We start from the raw sequence: 20,945 nt of genomic DNA, 5'->3' as shown, positions 1-20,945 counted from the left end.
ATAGGTGGATGAATAGTGTGGAAAGATGGATGTAAGGATTAATACTACTGGCGTTACTCCTCTTATACTGCTTTTAACAAATCCTTATTGTACCTCCCCTACTGCTACACTTCTGCTCTTTAGTGTTAACACTGATTCTCCTTCAACTACTTCACCTCCTCCTACTACCACATTTTTTTGTTTTTGTATAGATTAATCCCTTTGTTTGTTCCTTTTGCACAATAGGGGTCAAAGAAACACGGGGCGAAAAATTAGTGAGGGGATTATTTTGAGGGATCAACGTAACAAACCATAAATTTTAGTGTCTTGACAGAAGATTAATCAGCGACTGACCTACCGACTGCTAATACAATGAAACCCACAGTAATTGTTTAATATATTTATTAATATTTATAATGACAACAAAGGACAGTAGACAGTATTTGTGTCAGGACATTTTGCAGAGTTAACCAACAAATCGGTGGCATGAGTCCCCCTATACAGTCTTGACCCTCTTGCAGTCTGGGTAAGAATCTTCTTTACCATTGATCTCTCTGCTCCTTATACCACAGACTGGTTCAGTGAGCTGTTGGGCCGTAGTAGATCACCTCGCTCTCCTGTGCCCAGGATCAGAATGAGAAATTGGGCACATGCTAACTTCTCTTCCTCTTTTTCTGCTAGAAAATGTAGGAGGATCCACCACGGTGAGAGCACAGACTATACCAGTCTGAGGAGCAGAGCTCCTGGTGGGACCAGTTGCAGGTCTAACAAAATACCCATCTGTAAAAGACACAATTTTCTTTTTGTTGAAAATGCATAAATGGCAGGGAATTGTGCAGTTGTTGCAAATACAGCAGAGGAACAACTAATTGTAGAGGAAAACAATGAGCCAACACTAAAATGAACAACACTGAAAGGCATACTGCTGGGTGTTGTGGAAAATATTATTACAATAATCATATACATTTTACATGACATCAGTATATATGATAATATCTGTTTACATATGCAAAATACCATATTCAAGAATATAAATGAAGTTCATCACAATGAACAGTTTGGCAATGTGAAGTACAATATACTAACAGAATTCGTTTTCTAATAACTCGCCCTAAAATATATCAAACCTTGAGAGAAAGACTAAGTAAAAGGTTCTTGTTATCATTAATCTAGGTGGTAAAAATGTGAATCATGACCTGACAATCTCCAGATTTCATATTGCTCCAATGTCATTGACAGATGCTTAATGATAATATTGAATTACTGCCCAGGCTTATTCATTCACCTTATCATTATTATCATCATCATCATCAATCATAATAATAATAATAATATTTATTTATTATTATTGAAAGGAATTCACTGTTCTTCATTGGGATGTGTGGGAGACAGTGTTTTTTCTGAGGTTTACTTCAGGTTACATTAATAAAGCTACTGCATCACTGCATGACATGTAATGACAGTGTCCTTATCCAGGAAACTGAACTGTGTGTCTGCAGTTATACCAGATACATCTTCTTCTTCTTCTTTGTAATCAGTGAGACGTTTTATACATTATTTTCTTTTTTGTAAATATGAATTTACAAAGAATTTACATTGAGTTGGAATGGTTTGGTTTTTCCAGAGATGAAACAAAATAGGAAATAATTTGATATAGCAGAACAGCTAATTATAGAGGAAGAGGACAGGCCAACACTAATCTCAACAACATAAAAAGGCTACATACACAGTATTCTTACGAATGAGTCCTAATAAAACTTAATGGCTACTTCCTCCTCCACTCGCTACAATACCACTACAGGAGGTAGGAGAGAGTCCAGGTAGAACCACGGCAGGTGCAGTGGCTTTGAGACTCTGAGGAGCCGAACTCCTGATGGGACCAGTTGTAGGTCCATAATCTGTGAAAGAAAAGGAAAGAGGATATTCATATGATTATGGAAGTGGATTGGACAGGATGGACATCATTGGGATGTGTGGGATATAGTGCTGTTTTTATGTGGTTTACTTCACATTACATTAATAAAGCTGTTGCATGACATGTAGTGACAGTGTTCTGGAGATAAAACAAAAAAGGAAATGATAAGATATAGCAGAAGAACAGCCAACTGTGGGGGAACAGAACTGGACCATACTAATCTCAACCACATAAAAAGGCTACACATTGTTCTTACGAATGAATCCTGATAAAATTGCATGGCTGCTTTCTCCTCCTCTCTTTCTACAATGCTTACCATTAGAGGAAGTAGGAGGGATTCAAGGTACACCCATGGTGGGTGCAGTGGCTTTGGTGCTCTGAGGAGCAGAACTCCTGATGCGACGATTTGAACTTCCAACATAACCTCAACCTGTGAAAGACAAGAAAAGAACAAATGAATATGACACATCTTTGGGATGTGTGGGAGATAGTGTAGTTTCTATGTGTTTTACTTCAGGTTACGTTAATAAAGCTGTTGCATGACATGTAGTGACTGTGTCCTTCTCCAGGAAATTGAGCTGTGTGTCTGCAATTAAACCAGATACAACTTCTTCTTTGTGATCAGTGAAATTTTTATTTGTCATTTCTTTTTTGTAAATTAACCCAGCCACTGAGGATGCACAAGCCAGTGCATCCTTAGTGCCGGTCCCAAGCCCGGACAAATGGGGAGGGTTGCGTCAGGAAGGGCATCCGGCGTAAAATCTTTGCCAAATCAAATATGCGGATCATAAATAAGACTTACATACCGGATCGGTCGAGGCCCGGGTTACCAACGACCGCCACCGGTACTGTTAACCAGCAGGGTGTCGGTGGAAACTATGCTACTGTTGGGCGAAGGAGAAGGAGAGGAGGAAAGCATGTCCAGAGGCAGCTAGAGAGGAGGAAGGGTAGGCATGTGGAGGTGAGAGTTGGAACTTTGAATGTTGGCACTATGACTGGTAAAGGGAGAGAGCTGGCTGACATGATGGAAAGAAGAAAGGTAGGCATACTGTGTGTGCAAGAGACCAGGTGGAAGGGGAGTAAGGCCAGGAGTATCGGAGGTGGGTTCAAACTCTTCTACCATGGTGTGAATGGGAGGAGAAATGGGGTAGGGGTAATTCTGAAGGAAGAGTATGTCAAGAGCGTGCTGGAGGTGAAGAGAGTGTCAGACAGAGTGATGAGTATGAAGCTGGAAATTGAAGGTTTATTGCTGAACGTTATCAGCGCATATGCCCCGCAAGTTGGGTGTGAGATGGATGAAAAAGAAGAATTCTGGAATGAGTTGGACGACATGGTGGAGAGGGTACCCAAGGAGGAGAGAGTGGTGATTGGAGCGGACTTCAATGGACATGTTGGTGAAGGGAACAGAGGTGATGAGGAGGTGATGGGAAAGTATGGAGTCAAGAAGAGAAATGTGGAAGGACAGATGGTGGTCGATTTTGCGAAAAGGATGGAAATGGCTGTGGTGAATACATATTTCAAGAAGAGGGAGGAACACAGGGTGACGTACAAGAGTGGAGGGAAGTGCACACAGGTGGACTATATCTTATGTAGAAGGCACCATCTAAAAGGGATTGGAGACTGCAAGGTGGTGACAGGGGAGAGCGTAGCCAGGCAGCATCGGATGGTGGTCTGTAGGATGACTTTGGAGACCAAGAAGAGGAAGCGAGTGAAGACACAGCCGAAGATCAAATGGTGGAAGTTGAAGAAGGAAGACTGTTGTGTGGAGTTCAGGCAGGAGTTAAGACAGGCACTGGGTGGTAGTGAAGAGTTGCCAGATGGCTGGAAAACCACTGCAGAAATAGTGAGGGAGACAGCTAGGAAGGTACTTGGTGTGTCATCAGGACAGAGGAAGGAAGACAAGGAGACTTGGTGGTGGGATGAGGAAGTACAGCAAATTATACAGAGGAAAAGGTTGGCAAAGAAGAAGTGGGATAGTCAGAGAGATGAAGAAAGTAGACAGGAGTACAAGGAGATGCAGCGTAAAGCAAAGAGAGAGGTGGCAAAGGCAAAGGAAAAGGCGTATGGTGAGTTGTATGACAGATTAGACACTAAGGAAGGAGAAAAGGACTTGTACCGATTGGCTAGACAGAGGGACCAAGCTGCAAAGGATGTGCAGCAAGTTAGGGCGATCAAGGATAGAGATGGAAATGTGCTGACAAGCGAGGAGAGTGTGCTAAGAAGGTGGAAGGAGTACTTTGAGGGGCTGATGAATGAAGAAAATGAGAGAGAGAGAAGGTTGGATGATGTAGGGATAGTGAATCAGGAAGTTCAGCGGATTAGCAAGGAGGAAGTGAGGGCAGCTATGAAGAGGATGAAGAATGGAAAGGCAGTTGGTCCTGATGACATACCTGTGGAGGCATGGAGATGTTTAGGAGAGATGGCAGTGGAGTTTCTAACTAGATTGTTTAACACAATCCTGGAAAGTGAGAGGATGCCTGAGGAGTGGAGAAGAAGCATACTGGTACCGATTTTCAAGAACAAGGGCGATGTGCAGAACTGTAACAACTACAGAGGTATAAAGTTGATCAGCCACAGCATGAAGATTTGGGAAAGAGTAATAGAAGCTAGGTTAAGAGGAGAGGTGACGATCAGCGAGCAGCAGTATGGTTTCATGCCACGAAAGAGCACCACAGATGCGATGTTTGCTTTGAGAATGTTGATTGAGAAGTATAGAGAAGGCCAGAAAGAGTTGCATTGTGTCTTTGTAGATTTAGAGAAAGCTTATGACAGAGTACCGAGAGAGGAGGTGTGGTATTGTATGAGGAAGTCAGGAGTTGCAGAGAAGTATGTAGGAGTGGTGCAGGATATGTATGAGGGAAGTGTGACAATGGTGAGGTGTGCGGTTGGAATGACGGATGGGTTCAAGGTGGAGGTGGGATTACATCAAGGATCGGCTCTTAGCCCTTTCTTGTTTGCAATGGTGATGGACAGGTTGACGGACAAGATCAGGCAGGAGTCTCCATGGACGATGATGTTCGCGGATGACATTGTGATCTGTAGTGAGAGTAGGGTGCAGGTTGAGGAGAGCCTGGAGAGGTGGAGGTATGCACTAGAGAGAAGAGGAATGAAAGTCAGTAGGAGCAAGACGGAATACCTATGTGTGAATGAGAGAGAGGACAGTGGAATGGTCAGGATGCAAGGAGGGGAGGTGACAAAGACATCTGAGTTTAAATACTTGGGGTCAACTGTCCAAAGTAACGGGGAGTGCAGTAGAGAGGTGAAAAAGAGAGTGCAGGCAGGTTGGAGTGGGTGGAGAAGTGTGTCAGGAGTGATTTGCGACAGAAGGGTACCAGCAAGAGTTAAAGGGAAAGTTTACAAGATGGTTGTGAGACCAGCTATGTTATATGGTTTGGAGACAGTGGCACTGACGAAAAGACAGGAGGCGGAGCTGGAGGTGGCAGAGTTGAAGATGCTAAGATTTTCACTGGGAGTAACGAAGAAGGACAGGATTAGGAACGATTATATTAGAGGGACCGCTCAGGTTGGACGGTTTGGAGACAAAGCAAGAGAGGCAAGATTGAGATGGCTTGGACATGTCTGGAGGAGAGATGCTGAGTATATTGGGAGAAGGATGCTGAATATGGAGCTGCCAGGGAAGAGGAGAAGAGGAAGGCCAAAGAGGAGGTTTATGGATGTGGTGAGGGAGGACATGCAGGTGGCTGGTGTGACAGAGGAAGACGCAGAAGACAGGAAGAAATGGAAACGGATGATCCGCTGTGGCGACCCCTAACGGGAGCAGCCGAAAGTAGTAGTAGATTTCTTTTTTGTAAATTCAGGACCTATTTGGAATGGTATAGTAGTTGTTCTGGAGATGAAACAAAATAGGAAATGATTTGATATAGCAGAAGAACAGCTAACTGTGGGGGAACAGAACTAGACAACACTAATCACAACAACATAAACAGGCTACACATTGTTCTTACAAATGAATCCTGATAAAATTGCATGGCTAATTTCTCCTTCTCTCTTTCTACAATTCTCACCATTGGAGGAAGTAGAAGGGATTCGAGGTAAAACCACGGCAAGTGCAGTGGCTTTGATGCTCTGAGAAGTAGAACTCTGTAGGTTTTTAAACCTCAGTGAGAGCTGGCCACGTCTACTTCTCTTCCTCGATTGTGAGTGGAGCGGGTCTCTCACCCTGACCTCCATTTCCAGTGGTGGCACCTTCTTGCAGTGGCTGGCATGTGTCCAGGTGAATCCCCTCCACCTTCACCGCTGTAGGTTTGGTCAAGAGCACTTGGTGGGACCTCGCCCATGGGGCTTCTCCAATTTTTTCTCTTTAGATCCTTTATCAGCACCCATTCTCCTGGCTTCAGGTTATGCAGCTGACCCTCTATTGGCCGTGGAAGTGCCGATCTTACCTGCATGTGAATAGAACTCAACATTTTGTTTAACTGCACACAATAATTAAGCATTACATCCTTGATGAGGTCTGAGCTGAGGACCTGCTTTTGTGGGGGAAGGGCTATTCCAGTGTTCATGGGTCTGTCTGTAAGGATTTCAAAAGGTGACAGACCTGTTGCAGCCCTATCCTCTTGCTCTCATGGCCATCGACACTAATGGTAGTGCCTTTATCCATGTGAGTCCTTTCTCATCACAACATCTGAGCAGTTTATTTTCAATTTTCCCATTTTCTGTCTCAACTACTCCACCACTCTGTGGATGATAGGCACAGTGTTGCCTAAGATTGATGCCCAAAAATGTTGAAAGTTGTTTAATAGCACTAGTTACAAAATGTGCCCAGTTATCACTGCTGATCTTCCGTGGTATTTCCCCATCTGGCTCAAGGCTTGTGTAATTTGCCCTCTTGTGGCATTATTTTTCAAACAAAATAAAGATTTTGAACAAAATTTTGGGAAAAATTTGTGAAGCCTCTCATAAACCATTGTTTGTTTACTGTGCCCCCCCCCCCCTTTTTGACAAATGGTCCTTCCCATGTGCCATTTTTACATAAAAAAGACACAAACACTTACACGGGCAAGGACGTCCGTCCTCAGACTGCCATACCTTATTTACATATGTGCATTTAGACTTTTTCTTCTTTTTCCTCTCTGTCTCTCTTTTCCATCTACAGTCTGTGTAAACGATCTGTCTGAATCAGGCAGTCCTAAAGTGTCCATGGTAGTCAAAGCCTATTTTAGTTGAGTGAGAGCTACATCAGCAGCCTCTGTCTATGTCACTTTGTCAGTTGGTTTTAGTCATGGACATGCATAATAGATAATAGCGGAGCCTCAAGGGATGCATAGTCAGAGATCCACTGTCAACAGTGGCCTGTCATCCCTAAAAATTACATTAATTGCCTCTAAGTGAAAGGTTTTCAAATTTTGAGGATGGCTTCGACTCATTTTGTGTCCAGTGGTTTACCTTTTTTTTTTTTTTTAAAGAGATCTTGTGCCCTAGAAAGGTGACTTTTTCTTAGACAAATTGGAATTTAGTCAGACTGGTCTTGTGGCCCTGCTCTGCCAGATGTTTCAGCAATGCAATCAATCTCACAAGCTTGTTTTGTTGGTGAACAGATCATCAAATCGTCGACATAGTGCATCAGCACGTTCCCTGCTGGAAGACCTAAATTCTCCAAACTTTCATACAAAACCTGCGAGTAGACTGCTGGGATCTCAACATAACCTTGTGTCATCCTGGCCAACATATATGTTTTACCCTGAAATGTGAACGCAAACCAATACTGAGAGTCTGGGTGCACACAAGACACTGTTGCATTTTGCTTGTAAATCTTGCATGAATCGCCACGCTGCTGGCTGATTCTCCAGCCTTATCTTTTTAACTGGAAAGACAGGCATCCTCACTGGTGAATGAGCACAAGGGATAATGACTCCTGCTGCCAGAAAACTGTTAAACACTGGTGTAATACATATTACTTCCTCTGGTTTGAGCGGACATTGTGCCTGACATGGACGGTATGTACTCTTGGGTGTCACATCGAGGAGTTCAGTTCCTTTAACTAACCCATCATAATTATCTGTAGCCTATAACATTTGTGGCACTCCTTGCAACTCTGGTGAGTCAATTGTTAACTGAGAGGAACCCCCCCCCCCAGTTGAATTTACTGCTCTGTGCTAAATGCCCAGTCCATTTTTCCATAAAAGTGCTCTGAAATGGGCATCAATATGCTTACATTTGGGGTGAGTATTGCACTCCGTCTCCCACATGGGGTCTTGTGAACACCGAGTGACCCACGGCCCTAAATCATTCCACTGGATGTCACATGTTTTTGCTAGACACATGTGGTGTTGAGTAGACTCCCAGTGAAGCTGGGCTATGGCCGGGGCTGGTACAACCGTCAATGTACACATCTCATCATCCCAATACATCCAGTCACTAGTAATAAGATCACTGTCTTTCCCTTACCTGAACCAAACTTTCTCAAACTCATCAACTCCTTCACTTACATTGGCTGTGACATGCAAATCAGATTCTTGCATGAACAATGTGCTGTAGTGACATGTGAGTATGCGCTATCCATCCATCCATCCATCCATCCATTCATTCAAGCCGCTTATCTCGATTGGGGTTGCAGGATGCTGGAGCCTAACCCAGAAGTTATTTGGCAAGTGTGTGCTATTTTTATGCTAATCAGAGGTTAGTGATCTTGGTCCTGACGGTGCCAGATCCCATCGATATATGTACAATGGCTTGCCGAGACCTAATTGTACATACTGACCCGGGATGTTTGATACTGTAGTGACTTTAATTCCTTCCTCTGTACAATGGAATATCAAGCCCAATGCATACATTGAATTTCTGGCTAACGGATTAACAGGGCAACATTTGAAAAAGAGGAAAGTGTTGTTTCTTTGGGGTTTTTTCCCCTGTCACCGTCTTACGTGACAACTGGCAATGGTGTGGGATATAATTCTCTTACTGCAACACCTGATGCTCCTACAATGTTAATATATCTACCACTCAAGGGGGTTGGGGGTTACCAAAATATGGAGGGACAATGATTTCCATTTTCATTGTATTTTTTTTTCACTTAATGTTACTTCCTATAAAACAGCCACTATATATACATATATTTGATATATATATATATATAGTCCTATAGTTTTTTATTTGTTAGCAATGGCCTTTATCTTGGGGTAGAATGGAACAGAGCAGATCAGAGTTGTGATATATGGTCATGGTCATTCTCATAAGTTCTGTCAATCTTCCTTACCTGTAGAGGGCACTCTCTCAGCTCTGGGGATGTAACCTGGAAGATAAGTAAAAAACAGAGTTCAGTAAAATGTTATAGTCACATTAACCTAGTGTCTCCACGAGTTATTAAATTATCGCTACAAGAATGACATAAAATTAACATTTTAATTATTTAGGCTTAAAGGTTTTTCACATCCAAGTCACGCGACCTCTGAGACACCAAAACGGAAAAAAAGACTGAGCGAAAACTTGAGGCATCTTTGACAGATTTTGGTTTGATTACTCAAACAAAAACAGAGCAAATAAAATATTATATCCCACTAAGATCCTTTTAGTAGTCAGGCTATACAAAAAACCTCCTGCCTGCATTTAGGAATCAAGAACACTGTATTTGTCATTTCAACTCATGTAATAGGCTCATCGCATTACATTTTTTTTTTTTTTTATTGACTAATTGACAACAAGTTGTACACGTCACATTTTTACAACATGAATGACTACAGTACAAACAACCATGCCAGGGGGTAGGCCAAGTGAGTGTGCCTCTTGAAAAAATACAAAATCATTTTTTAGCTCTTTGGCAAATAAAAACAGGGCCTTACTTTTTACATCGTTTCTTAACTCCCTGGCATTGAAAGAGAGAATAGAAATAGACATGAACAAAAAATATATATATATGAAAAGAGAACAAAAGTTGATTATAACCTCTTTTGTGTAGATGTAGAAAAGGCTTAAAACCTTGGAAAATATAGGTCAGTAGCTAAGAAACAGCAGTGTTTCAAATTACGCGAAAAACACCTCTTTGAAACTAATGTATAAGCCAAGTTATACTCTTAATGTTGGTAAGGTAATTAGATCTTCCACAATAAAATGTCCCTTATTGCAACAACATACAAATAGATCCATATAACAAAGTGGTAAACTGTCAACATGAACTAAAATTAATCTGATTGGAGCAATTTTCCCTACATATTTGTAAAGTGAGAGAGTCAACCTCCTTGTTAGGAGGAATTTTCCCAGGGGGAAGAAACTGAATCTCACTCGTAGTCAACCAGTTAGGATGATCTGGCCTTCTCCGTCAATGAAAGCTCTGGCCCCAACGAAGGACGCAGTCTTCCCCGCTGCACGAGCCCTCTGCAGTTCAGGCCACAGCCTCTGCCTCCTCTCTCGGCCCCCCTTGGAGAAATCCTCCTTAAACTGCCAACCACGATCTCTCAAGAAGGACGAGTTCTTCGCCGCCTTCCACAGCACATCCCTGTAGACACGCGAGACGAACTGGAGAATGATACCTCTGGGTCTGGTATCATCGGTGGACTGGCGCTTCTTCCCAAGGCGATGAACAGCGTCAGTGGCATCCACAAGCTTATCTTTCATGCAGGCCAGGACGACCTGGCAAATCTTTATTACCTCAAGGCGAACGCTTCCTTGGGCAGATTCAGGGACTCCCATCAGCCTTGAGTTCCTCCTTCTCGAGTAGGATTCTAGGTCATCCATTCTCTTTTGCATACATCTGACAGTCTGCTCCACCATATCAACACGCTGCTCAAGTTTAGGCATCTTCGTGGTGACAGCCTAAAGGTCAGCAACCACACAACATCCTTAAGGTCAGCAACCACACAACAGCCTTAAGGTCAGCAACCACACAATCTACCTTAAGGGCAGCAATCACACAACAGCATTAAGGTCAGCAACCACACAACAGCCTTAAGGTCAGCAACCACACAACAGCCTTAAGGTCAGCAATCACACAACAGCCTTAAGGTCAGCAACCACACAACAGCCTTAAGGTCAGCAACCAGCAACCACACAATCTACCTTGCTGTTCGGGTCGGAGATGTTGCCCTCAATCATGTCGGATCTGTTGTCGATAAGCTTCGTTAAGCTGGCGAGTTGAGAGTGGATATCACTGACCAGGAACGAGTTCACGGGATCGTCTGCTTTTCTTCTTCGCCGCCGGGGATTTACTTGGTGTAGCTGGCAGAGACGGGAACCCATCCTCCGTTATGCAGCGGACCTCCAAACCGCCTCCATCTTGTGAATAATCACGGCCACCGCTAGCTAGCGCACACGCTAAGCTAGCTTTCTTGTCTTCACTTGAAAGAGACGAGAGCACACGTTTTTTTCCCCATTTCGGGATAAAATCTTTGTGCGTTGAGTGAAGAGGCTCACTTGAACAACATACAGGCAGATAAACTTGACAAACAGTAGCCTCTTCACGAGTTTTTCTGGTGCACTGCCTTGCAATGACGGTCTGCTCAGGCTGCCATCTTGAACGGCCCTCGGCTCGGCGCATTAATGTCGCGCCGCGGAACTTCCGGGTGTGTCTGGTTGCATAAGAACTTCTGGTACAACAGGATGCTGACGTCCTACTGAATCATTAGCTAAGCTGCTAGCTTATCCGTCCGAAATCTCAATTTCGTCCGAAAAAAAAATATCAATGAATCAAACAGGGGCGTTCAAGTATCAACGCCGTGAATCTGGCTCCACTAAGCACTGTTGTGTGCCAAAGTGGGCAAAGTCAAGCAAATCATGCCTTCAAATACTGACTCTGTCATTTGTCATAGTTTGGGGATGTAGAAGAATGAGGAAGGAAACATAAGATATCTGAGTGCTTCGCAATTGTCAGGCATTCTTTTTCCAAGATTCTTATTTAGAACAGGACGAGCACACACAGCACAATTATTACACGAGCAGATACAATTAGTTTTTCTCAGTTGCTTAAATCCCATTCCTGAAACTGTAGACATTCTCAAAACTGTTAAGTGCAAGCCCTAGAACAGTTAAATTGTTTAGCACAACACTAAACTTCACCTGCAAAAGTCCCCAATACAGTCAAACTGATAAATTCATGTTTCAAAATTGAATAAATTTGTCAATAGAGTATAAAAAATATCACCACATGGAAATGTGTCTTCATCATTACATAAACAAAGACAGGCAATATGCAAAGTATCAGCATCATTATGACATGGTCAACCCTGAATACATTTTCTTTTACCTTATATTACAAAGATCTGATGATCACCAAATTACTGTTCTTAGTCTTGACTACTGCGTCTGGTGTTGCCATCAATAGATTGTTCTGAACACAAAAATTCTTCAAAAGTATATTACAGTATTCAAAACAGTGTTTACGAACTCATGTAAGGTTAAAGGAAATACTGTAAAGATACTTTAAATTCGACTTCAGCGTCTCACTGGTAATCCTGTCTCTCCCGTTTGGCCATAACATTTTATCCCCATCACAATGTCATTGTATGGAAAATTTTTGATTTTGAATGTAAATGTAAGTTAGCAACATTAGCTGACTAATGAAAACAAAGTAGCAAGGTATCATTAGTTGCAAGGCTGTTGTAGCTGTATAAAACGTGTGTGTGTGTCCTAACATACCCACACCTGTAGTAGTAAAACTGATACTTCACATGACATGGAGGAGGGGAAAACATAATTCCTATGAGAACTTTGATATTTCTTGCGCCCTGCGGGTGGGAAAATATGGTTCCCACAAAGACATTGATAGTTCACACAACATAAGTGAGGAGCAAACATATGAAAGCTTGTGGCACAGCCTTCTAAACAATTTCTCTTGGTGCTCTGTATGCTCTGTATGCTCTCTCTCAACTGAGAATGACCTCTAAGCAAAGGTTTACCACCAATGAGGTTTTAGCACAGCTCTTTGACACTGAAGGTGACATAGAGGAGAATGTGTCTGAGACAGAGGATAATGTTGAGGAGGACCCTGATTATGAGGTATCCTCCTCTGATGAGAATGAAAGTGTTGACCCTCCTGTTGACTCTCAACCACTAGCAGACACATTCCATCCATCCATTATCTTAACCACTTATCCTGCTCTCAGGGTCGCGGGGATGCTGGAGCCTATTCCAGCAGTCATTGGGCAGCAGGCGGGGAGACACCCTGAACAGGCTGCCAGGTCATCACAGGGCACACACACACACACACACACACACACACACACACACACACACACACACACACACACATTCATTCCTAGGGACAATTCAGTACGGCCAATTCACCTGACCTACATGTCTTTGGACTGTGGGAGGAAACCGGAGCAAACCCACGCAGATACGGGGAGAACATGCAAACTCCACACAGAGGAAGACCCAGGATGACCCACCAAGGGTCGACCACCCTGGGGCTCGAACCCAGAACCTTCTTGCTGTGAGGAGACCACGCCAACCACTGCGCCACCGTGCCGCCTAGCAGACGCCTTACTTTCCAAAAATTGAAAGATATTATGGTCCCTCTCCCCACTTGGACGACACGGTAGACTTAGAGCTGCTAATGTTATCAAAATGGTTCCTGGCCCCACCAGACACACTGTCAGCCATGTCAAAGGCATAAAACCATCATTTGAACTCTTCATAACACCATCAGTTGAAAATGATATACTTGGGATGACAAACTTAGAGGGGAGGCACGTGTTGGAAAGACTTGGATGTGACCCACTTGCAAGTCTACATTGGGTTGCTCATTTTGGCAGGAGTGTAAAAGTCAAAAGGCGAAGCAACAGCAAGCCTTTGGAAAGTTGACATTGGAGGGGCAATATTTCCAGCCACCATGTCTCTAAAGACATTCCATGTTTTCTCCCGTGTCATAAGCTTTGATGACAGAGAAACAAGGCAGGGCCGACGAGAGTGTGACAAACTCACAGCAATATGGGACGTATGGGACAAGTGGGTTCGGTGATTACCCTTAGTTTACAATCCAGGCCCCCATGTGACCGTGGATGAATGTCTGGTTGCATTTCGTGGGCGTTGTCCCTTCAGACAATACTTGCCAAGTAAACTGACCAAATACGGTATCAAAATACGGGCAGCATGTGATGCACAGTCCAGCCCTGCCTGGAATAGGCAGGTTTACATTGGTAGATCTCCTGGGGAAGCACCTGAAAAATATCAGGGCATGAGAGTGGTACTGGACATGACTGAAGGACTGAATGGTCATAACACTACATGTGATCATTTTTTTCACATCGTACGCCCTGGGTGAGGAAATGCTGAAAAGAAAGGTTACCATGTTGGAGACAGTGAGAAAGAACAAGCCGGACATTGCCTCTGAGCAAGGTCCGGGTCCAGGAAGGTAACATCTTCAATGTTTGCCTTCACTGTAGTATGAACAATCTGACACTATACGGTGTCACACTCTGTATGTCTGTATCACCATGACTCCAATGAAATAGAGCTGTGAGGCATGGCTGCAGTCTAGTTCGTTAAAAATGCCTTTCAGTATAAAAGTATTGATCTTATTGTTGCAGTCATTTTGGACCATATTGACAAAATGATCATAAAGAGCACCATGTCTTGTTTGTGCAATTGCACCCTTACAATGATTCAGTTTAAGCCCCTGACATATGCTGCTGATATAAAATGCTTATTAATAATTAAGATGAATAATCAGTTAACTTCTCTTTGCCGTGACCTGTGAGGCCTCTCACCTGTGTGGATCATGACATGTTGTTCGAGATGCTATTTTGAGCTGAACCCATTTCCACAATTGCAGCATCTGAATGGCGTCCCCCCGTATGAGTCCTTACGTGCCTTTGTAAACTTGACTTCTGGGTAAACATTTTGCCGCACGTGGTGCATCTGAATCGCTTCTCCCCTGTATGAGTCCTTACGTGCCTGTAAAAACTTGACTTCCGGTTAAACATTTTGCCACACGTGGTGCATCTGAATGGCTTCTCCCCTGTATGAGTCCTCACGTGTGTTTGAAAACTTGACTTGTGGCTAAACATTTTCCCACATATGGTGCATATGAATGGCTTCTCCCCTGTATGAGTCCTTACATGCGTTTGTAAACTTGACTTCCGGGCAAACATTTTCCCGCACGTGGTGCATCTGAATGGCTTCTCCCCTGTATGAATCCGTACGTGCTTTTGAAAATTTGACATGTGGGTAAACATTTTCCCGCATGCGCTGCATCTGAATGGCTTCTCCCCTGTATGAGTCCTTACGTGGGTTTGTAAACTTGACTTCCGGGCAAACATTTTCCCGCATGTGATGCATCTGAATGGCTTCTCCCCTGTATGAGTCCTTACATGTGTTTGAAAATTTGACTTGTGGGTAAACATTTTCCCGCACGTGGTGCATCTGAATGGTTTCTCCCCTGTATGAGTCCTCATGTGCGTTTGTAAATGTGACTTCTGGGTAAACATTTTCCTGCACGTGGTGCATCTGAATGGCCTCTCCCCTGTATGAGTCCTTATGTGCCTTTGAAAACTTGACTTCCGGGCAAACATTTTCCCGCACGTGGTGCATCTGAATGGCTTCTCGCCTGTATGAGTCCTTACGTGCGTTTGAAAATTTGACTTGTGGGTAAACATTTTCCCACACATGGTGCATTTGAATGGCTTCTCCCCTGTATGAGTCCTCATGTGCGTTTGCAAATGTGACTTGTGGGTAAACATTTTCCCACATGTGGTGCAAATGAATGACTTCTCCCCTGCATGAGTCCTTGTATGCCTCTCCAAGTTACACTTCCACGTAAAATCTCTCCCACAAGTGATGCATTTGAAAGGCTTTTCCCCTGTGTGAAATGTCATGTGAATTTTGAAAATTTCCAAATTATAAAGCACTTTCCCACAAATCCTGCACTTGTTGTAGGTTTTTTTGTGAGGTTTCAGCCTTGCTTTCCGAGTTGAACCCGCTTCCTCACAGTCTTGGGGACTGCAAGTATGATCAGCTTCACTCTTAGTTACATGCCAGCAGTTAGAGATGGTATGGTGGTCACGTGTTGGTTCTGATATTATAAAGTTTTCTTCTTTGGCATCCATTTGTATCAGTTCAAATGAGGGGACAGCTGGGGGCTCTGTGTCTCCCTCTGTCTGGGTTTGGTACAGTTGCGAGGGCAGAGGCTGATCTTTACCACAATCATTTTCATCACAAAGAGGGGTAAATATGGACTCAGAGGTATCAGCTAACGCCTGCAATGGAAGTTGGTCTTCCTGTGGACTGATCCAGAGTTCCTGTGGTTCCTCCTTTATCACACTGGGGCTCCTCCCCTCCTCACCATGTTGCTGATCAGATAACAGCACAGAGTCTGCATAGAGGAAAAAAACAAAATCAATGCTGTTATTTGCATGTACAGAAGTAGCTTAAATTTAATTCAGGATACCTATTCACGATTCAGGTGCACGATTCAGGAAATCTCATGATTTGATTCGATTCCGATTCTTGGGGTCATGATTCGATTCAAAATCAATCCGTGATTCAAAACAATCCGCGATTCAAAATCGATTCGATCCGCGATTCAAAATCAATTGTCAATTCAGTACATTCATAGATTTGATTTTAGATTTCTGTTTTGAGTTATTTTTCCCATTTGATAGATACTTTTATAGGGCTAAAAAAAAAATCACACTGACTCAAATGTAAACGTTTACTACTCAATGTCAACCCTGAGAAGATTGATTTCCCTTTAGTCCACTCAGTCAATAGGAAACCAAGGCAGCCCTGAGACAAAGGGTAAAATTAATACTTAATACAAAAATAAAAATTATTGCAAAGGTAAACTGCAAAGTGCAAACCTTCAAATAACTTAAATTCAAACTTCAAATGATAATTTATATTCAATATTTAAATAACAAAATAAAACAAACAATAGCTGCCTGCTACATTTAGCTGCAAAGTGCAAAAAGAACCGTTAATTGAGCTGTAAAGTACACCACTGCCTGGAATGTCTAGGTTCTCCTATAGAAACAGAAGCTGGTCTACATGTTCTGGAGTGAGCATGCTCCGCTGTGCTGTCACTATGTCCCCAGCAGTTGAGAATACCCTCTCTGCTGCAACGCTAGTACCAGGGATGCATAGATAGCGTTTAGCCAACTTGGCCAGTAGGGGATAGACAGTCTCGTGGGACCTCCACCAGCTGAAGGGATCTTCTGAGAGCGATAGTGGGGAGGCCTCCAGATATAGTTCAAGACGCTGTTAATGTAGTTGCTAAATCTGATGTAAAAGATGTTTTGCCTCACCCAACCACTGTATCCAGATATGTGGAGGGCAGAGCTCAGGCACTGCAGGCGTCAGTGGTAACGGAGATCATCGAAAAATATGGATGTGCCATCACAACAGCTACGTGGACTGAGGCTTACCACAAAACATCATTCATATCCAGCACCATCCATTACACAAACAACGATTTCGGTCTCGTTTCAAGGGTGTTGTTTGCGGTTCCCTTCGAAGATGGTGTGTCAAAACCATGAGAGAACATCAGGAACCCGCTGTTTGGGAAACTCCGTGCGTTTGGTACAGACGCGTCACTGCTAGTTGGCCGTGTTGTGTTTGTCACTGATCGTGGAGCCAACATGGTTGCTGCTAGGGTTGCCAACTCCTTGAAATGAAAATAAGCAACAGGGGACAGGGATGGGGGTTGGATGGACGGGGCGGCGCAGGCATACAAATATAACGTGCCTTACACCACACACACACACACACACACACACACACACACACACACACACACACACACACACACACATATATATATATATATATATATATATATATATACACACACACATATATATATATATATATATATTAGCGAATTCAGGGGGGCAGCCCGGGAACTGCCACAGCTGGGACGCGAACCCGTACCTCCCACTCCGCAAGCGACAACGTTAACCAGTCGACTAAAGGGTCCGACCAGTTAACCCATGACCAACGTGTCTACTCATCCATGCACGTTACAAAATATATATATATAAAAATAAAATTATCTTCCAAATAAGGAACGATTCCTTATTTTAAGGAACGGTTGGCAACCCTAGCTGCTACCCTTATTTATTTCTATTTTATTTTATTTTTTTCATCAGCTGAATAAAAAAAACTTTGTTGCAAAGCAGTCGATTCGTTTTTCGGTTGCGTTTAATGGCGCAATATTTTTGATAGAAGTGTCACGTATGAATGCAGAGGAGAACAGAATAGAGGAGCGCTACTCCCGATCAGTGCGTTAAGACATAGGGAAATGTGAAACAACCTCAGCCAAATAAACAACATAGGTTCTAAAATAACAAGCCAAATTGAATTTTGCCCTAGAATAGGTGCACTGGAAGATCTGCAATTATTGCACTAGTATCAATTGCATTAGCATCAATGTAATTACTGCACTAGTATCAATTGCATTAGTATCAATGTAATTATTGCATTAGTATCAATGTAATTATTGCACTAATATCAATGTAATTACTGCACTAGTATCAATTGCATTAGTATCAATGTAATTATTGCATTAGTATCACTGTAATTACTGCACTAGTATCAATTGCATTAGCATCAATGTAATTATTGAACTAGTATCAATGTAATTACTACACTAGTATCAATTGCATTAGTATCAATGTAATTATTGCATTAGTATCAATGTAATTACTGCAATTGTATCAATTGCATTAGTATCAATGTAATTACTGCACTAGTATCAATTGCATTAGTATCAATGTAATTATTGCACTAGTATCAATGTAATTACTGCACTAGTATCAATTGCATTAGTATCAATGTAATTATTGCATTAGTATCAATGTAATTGTGCACTAGAAGGCGATTTCGCTCCGTTATTACCGACAGGTATGCGTCCCTTTATTAACAGCACACAGTAAAATAGTGTGTTTCCCCTGTGGGGCGGGAGAAGACACAAAATCAGTTGAATTCCACTGTGCGGGCCTGAATGGTTGTGAATTGATTCCCAATCGGCAGAGATAGAATCGCGATTCTTGTATGAATCGAATTTTTTGCACACCCCTACTATTCATGTTTGACCATAGAGGCACATCCTGTTTACATATGTTAGGTAAGCCATACAGACTAGGTGTCGCTTCCCCCTATTGACATAATTTTACCACAGATTATACCCAGGGGGAAACTACGACCCCTAATCTGTATGGTTTACCTAAAACACATAAAGGATGTACCACTCCAGCCTATGGTTTGTATGATTAACTCGGTGACCTACAACACCTCTAGCTTTCTTGCATCTATTCTGAACTCTTTGGTAGGCACTTAATGAACATCACATTCACAACACTACGGGTATGGTGGATAATGCTGAACAAACTAGGGTTTGGCTCTGCCTGCCAATACTGCTACAGCTGGCTGCAGCCCACTAAAGTAAATAAAGTAACATTGACTTGTTCTCCCAGATAAATGAAATAACAAAACACACATACACTACGGTGCAGCATTTAGAAAATTAACCTTATTTGAACGTCGGCACACTTGTATTCGCATTGGCAGCTTCAGCTTGACATTAAGAGACTGTGCAACATAAACACTCCCTCACACAAATGGACACGACCCAGGGCGCACCCGATGGAGGCAGTGACTGAGGTCTCTGCACAATGTGAAAAATGAGCTCAAACGTGTCATTCTCGTTAGCCTTTTGATGGGTATAAACTAGTCACAGAGATCTGCGTTTATCCCCGTAGCAATTAAACATGAAATCTACTTGAAAGCAGGAATGCAAGAATGTTCTGGTAATGGACGACACACACAGAAACTTGGTTTTACCAACCTATTCTGTGTAACGTAATACTGGGATTCAAGACCAAGTCCAGCAGCCTCCTCTGTCGCTCCCTCTCTTCCTCATACTCCTCTATCGTCCTCTCGAAAGCTCCCAATATCTCCTCAGCTGCTGCAGTTAGTCGCTCGACGACGAACGATCTTAGAAGGTTTATTCTGGACATGGTAAACTCAACGGGGAAGCAAAACCAGTTGAACTCCAGCGGCACGATTACTATTATTTTATATTATTATTCGCTGCTGCTGCTGCCGCCCCTGCTTCTTCTTCTACTTCGTCCGCTTAGTCTTCTTCTTCTATTTCCTGGGGTTTATTGGCAATTGGAAAAGAACGAATTTGCGCATTACCGCCACCAGCTGGTATGGAGTGTGGATCAGAACGTCTAGGCCAGTGGTTCTCAACCTTTTTGGGGTCCTGGACCCCCTGCGTATTTTTGATCTACCCTGAGGACCCCTCCACCTGATCTTGGGGGAGGGGGGTTGCAATTTGATAGAAACAGGAGAAACTGCATTTTAAATTGCATTATAGCATTTATTCACTCTTTGGGGCAAAAATAAGAGCTTTCAGTTGTAACTTAGATATCGTTAACAAAACAGAATTCTTATGCAGTAACTTTCAGATATATGTAACAAAACAGAATATGTATTCTGTAACTTTCAGATATATGTAACAAAACAGAATATGTATTCAGTAACTTTCAGATATATGTAACAACAGAATATGTATTCAGTAACTTTCAGATATATGTAACAAAACAGAATATGTATTCAGTAACTTTTAACAATGCAAACGGGAGCGAGATCTCTTATTAAAATACAATAAATTGCACTTGTGAAACAGATGTAATTAGAGAAAAAAGTCCTGTTACCCTTTATAGTTTAGGTAGATAAAGGTCTCAGTCACATTTGAGTAAAATAATCCGATTTCTATAAATGTCATAGGATCTTTTTTTTAAAGATATTTTATTTTCACGGACCCCTTGCAATTACACCACGGACCACTAGGGGTCCGCGGACCCCTGGTTGAGAAACACTGGCTAGACTAGAGCGTCCTGCAACCTCGACTGCAGTCTCTGTAGCAGCTCACTGTCTTGATGCAGGCCCAATAATCCAGGTAAGGAAATCCCAAAACGTTGAATCAGTCCATCTGGACACAACGTTTAGTGGGAGAATCAGTTTGATTCAAATTTTTGGGGCTAGGGAGGGAGAGAGAGTGAAAGAAAGGTGTAAGAATGATAAACGTAGAGAGCAATATGTATGGATGTAGGCTAATTTTGGTAATGTAAGGAAAGGAACGGCAATTTTCTTTGTA

At 42.7% G+C, this 20,945-nt stretch overlaps 1 protein-coding gene across 1 annotated transcript; it reads right to left on the bottom strand.

Annotated features, from left to right (window-relative positions):
- Window positions 1-388: 388 nt before the first annotated feature.
- LOC130123372 (gastrula zinc finger protein XlCGF57.1-like) lies at window positions 389-19,807 on the bottom strand. The gene is made up of 7 exons (XM_056292514.1): window positions 19,629-19,807; window positions 14,554-16,157; window positions 9,111-9,146; window positions 5,920-6,297; window positions 2,211-2,324; window positions 1,706-1,877; window positions 389-759 (listed from the first exon to the last, which is right to left on the bottom strand). The coding sequence occupies exons 1-2, from the start codon at window positions 19,798-19,800 to the stop codon at window positions 14,563-14,565; spliced, it is 1,767 nt and encodes a 588-aa protein (XP_056148489.1). The 5' UTR covers window positions 19,801-19,807; the 3' UTR covers window positions 389-759; window positions 1,706-1,877; window positions 2,211-2,324; window positions 5,920-6,297; window positions 9,111-9,146; window positions 14,554-14,562.
- Between the last annotated feature and the right edge of the window lie 1,138 nt (window positions 19,808-20,945).

This window comes from Lampris incognitus, chromosome 14, assembly GCF_029633865.1.
Source record: "Lampris incognitus isolate fLamInc1 chromosome 14, fLamInc1.hap2, whole genome shotgun sequence".
Taxonomy (NCBI): domain Eukaryota; kingdom Metazoa; phylum Chordata; class Actinopteri; order Lampriformes; family Lampridae; genus Lampris; species Lampris incognitus.
Note: the sequence above shows the minus strand (reverse complement) of the source record. Positions and strands in the feature narration are given on the sequence as shown.

What these genes read in the sequence shown, in the direction of transcription:
- LOC130123372 (XM_056292514.1), bottom strand. Translation starts at nt 19,800, where the DNA reads ATGTCCAGAATAAACCTTCTAAGATCGTTCGTCGTCGAGCGACTAACT. An exon ending in TATTACGTTACACAGAATAG is followed by an intron (nt 16,158 to 19,628) that starts GTTGGTAAAACC and finishes TCCTCTATGCAG; the next exon opens with ACTCTGTGCTGTTATCTGAT.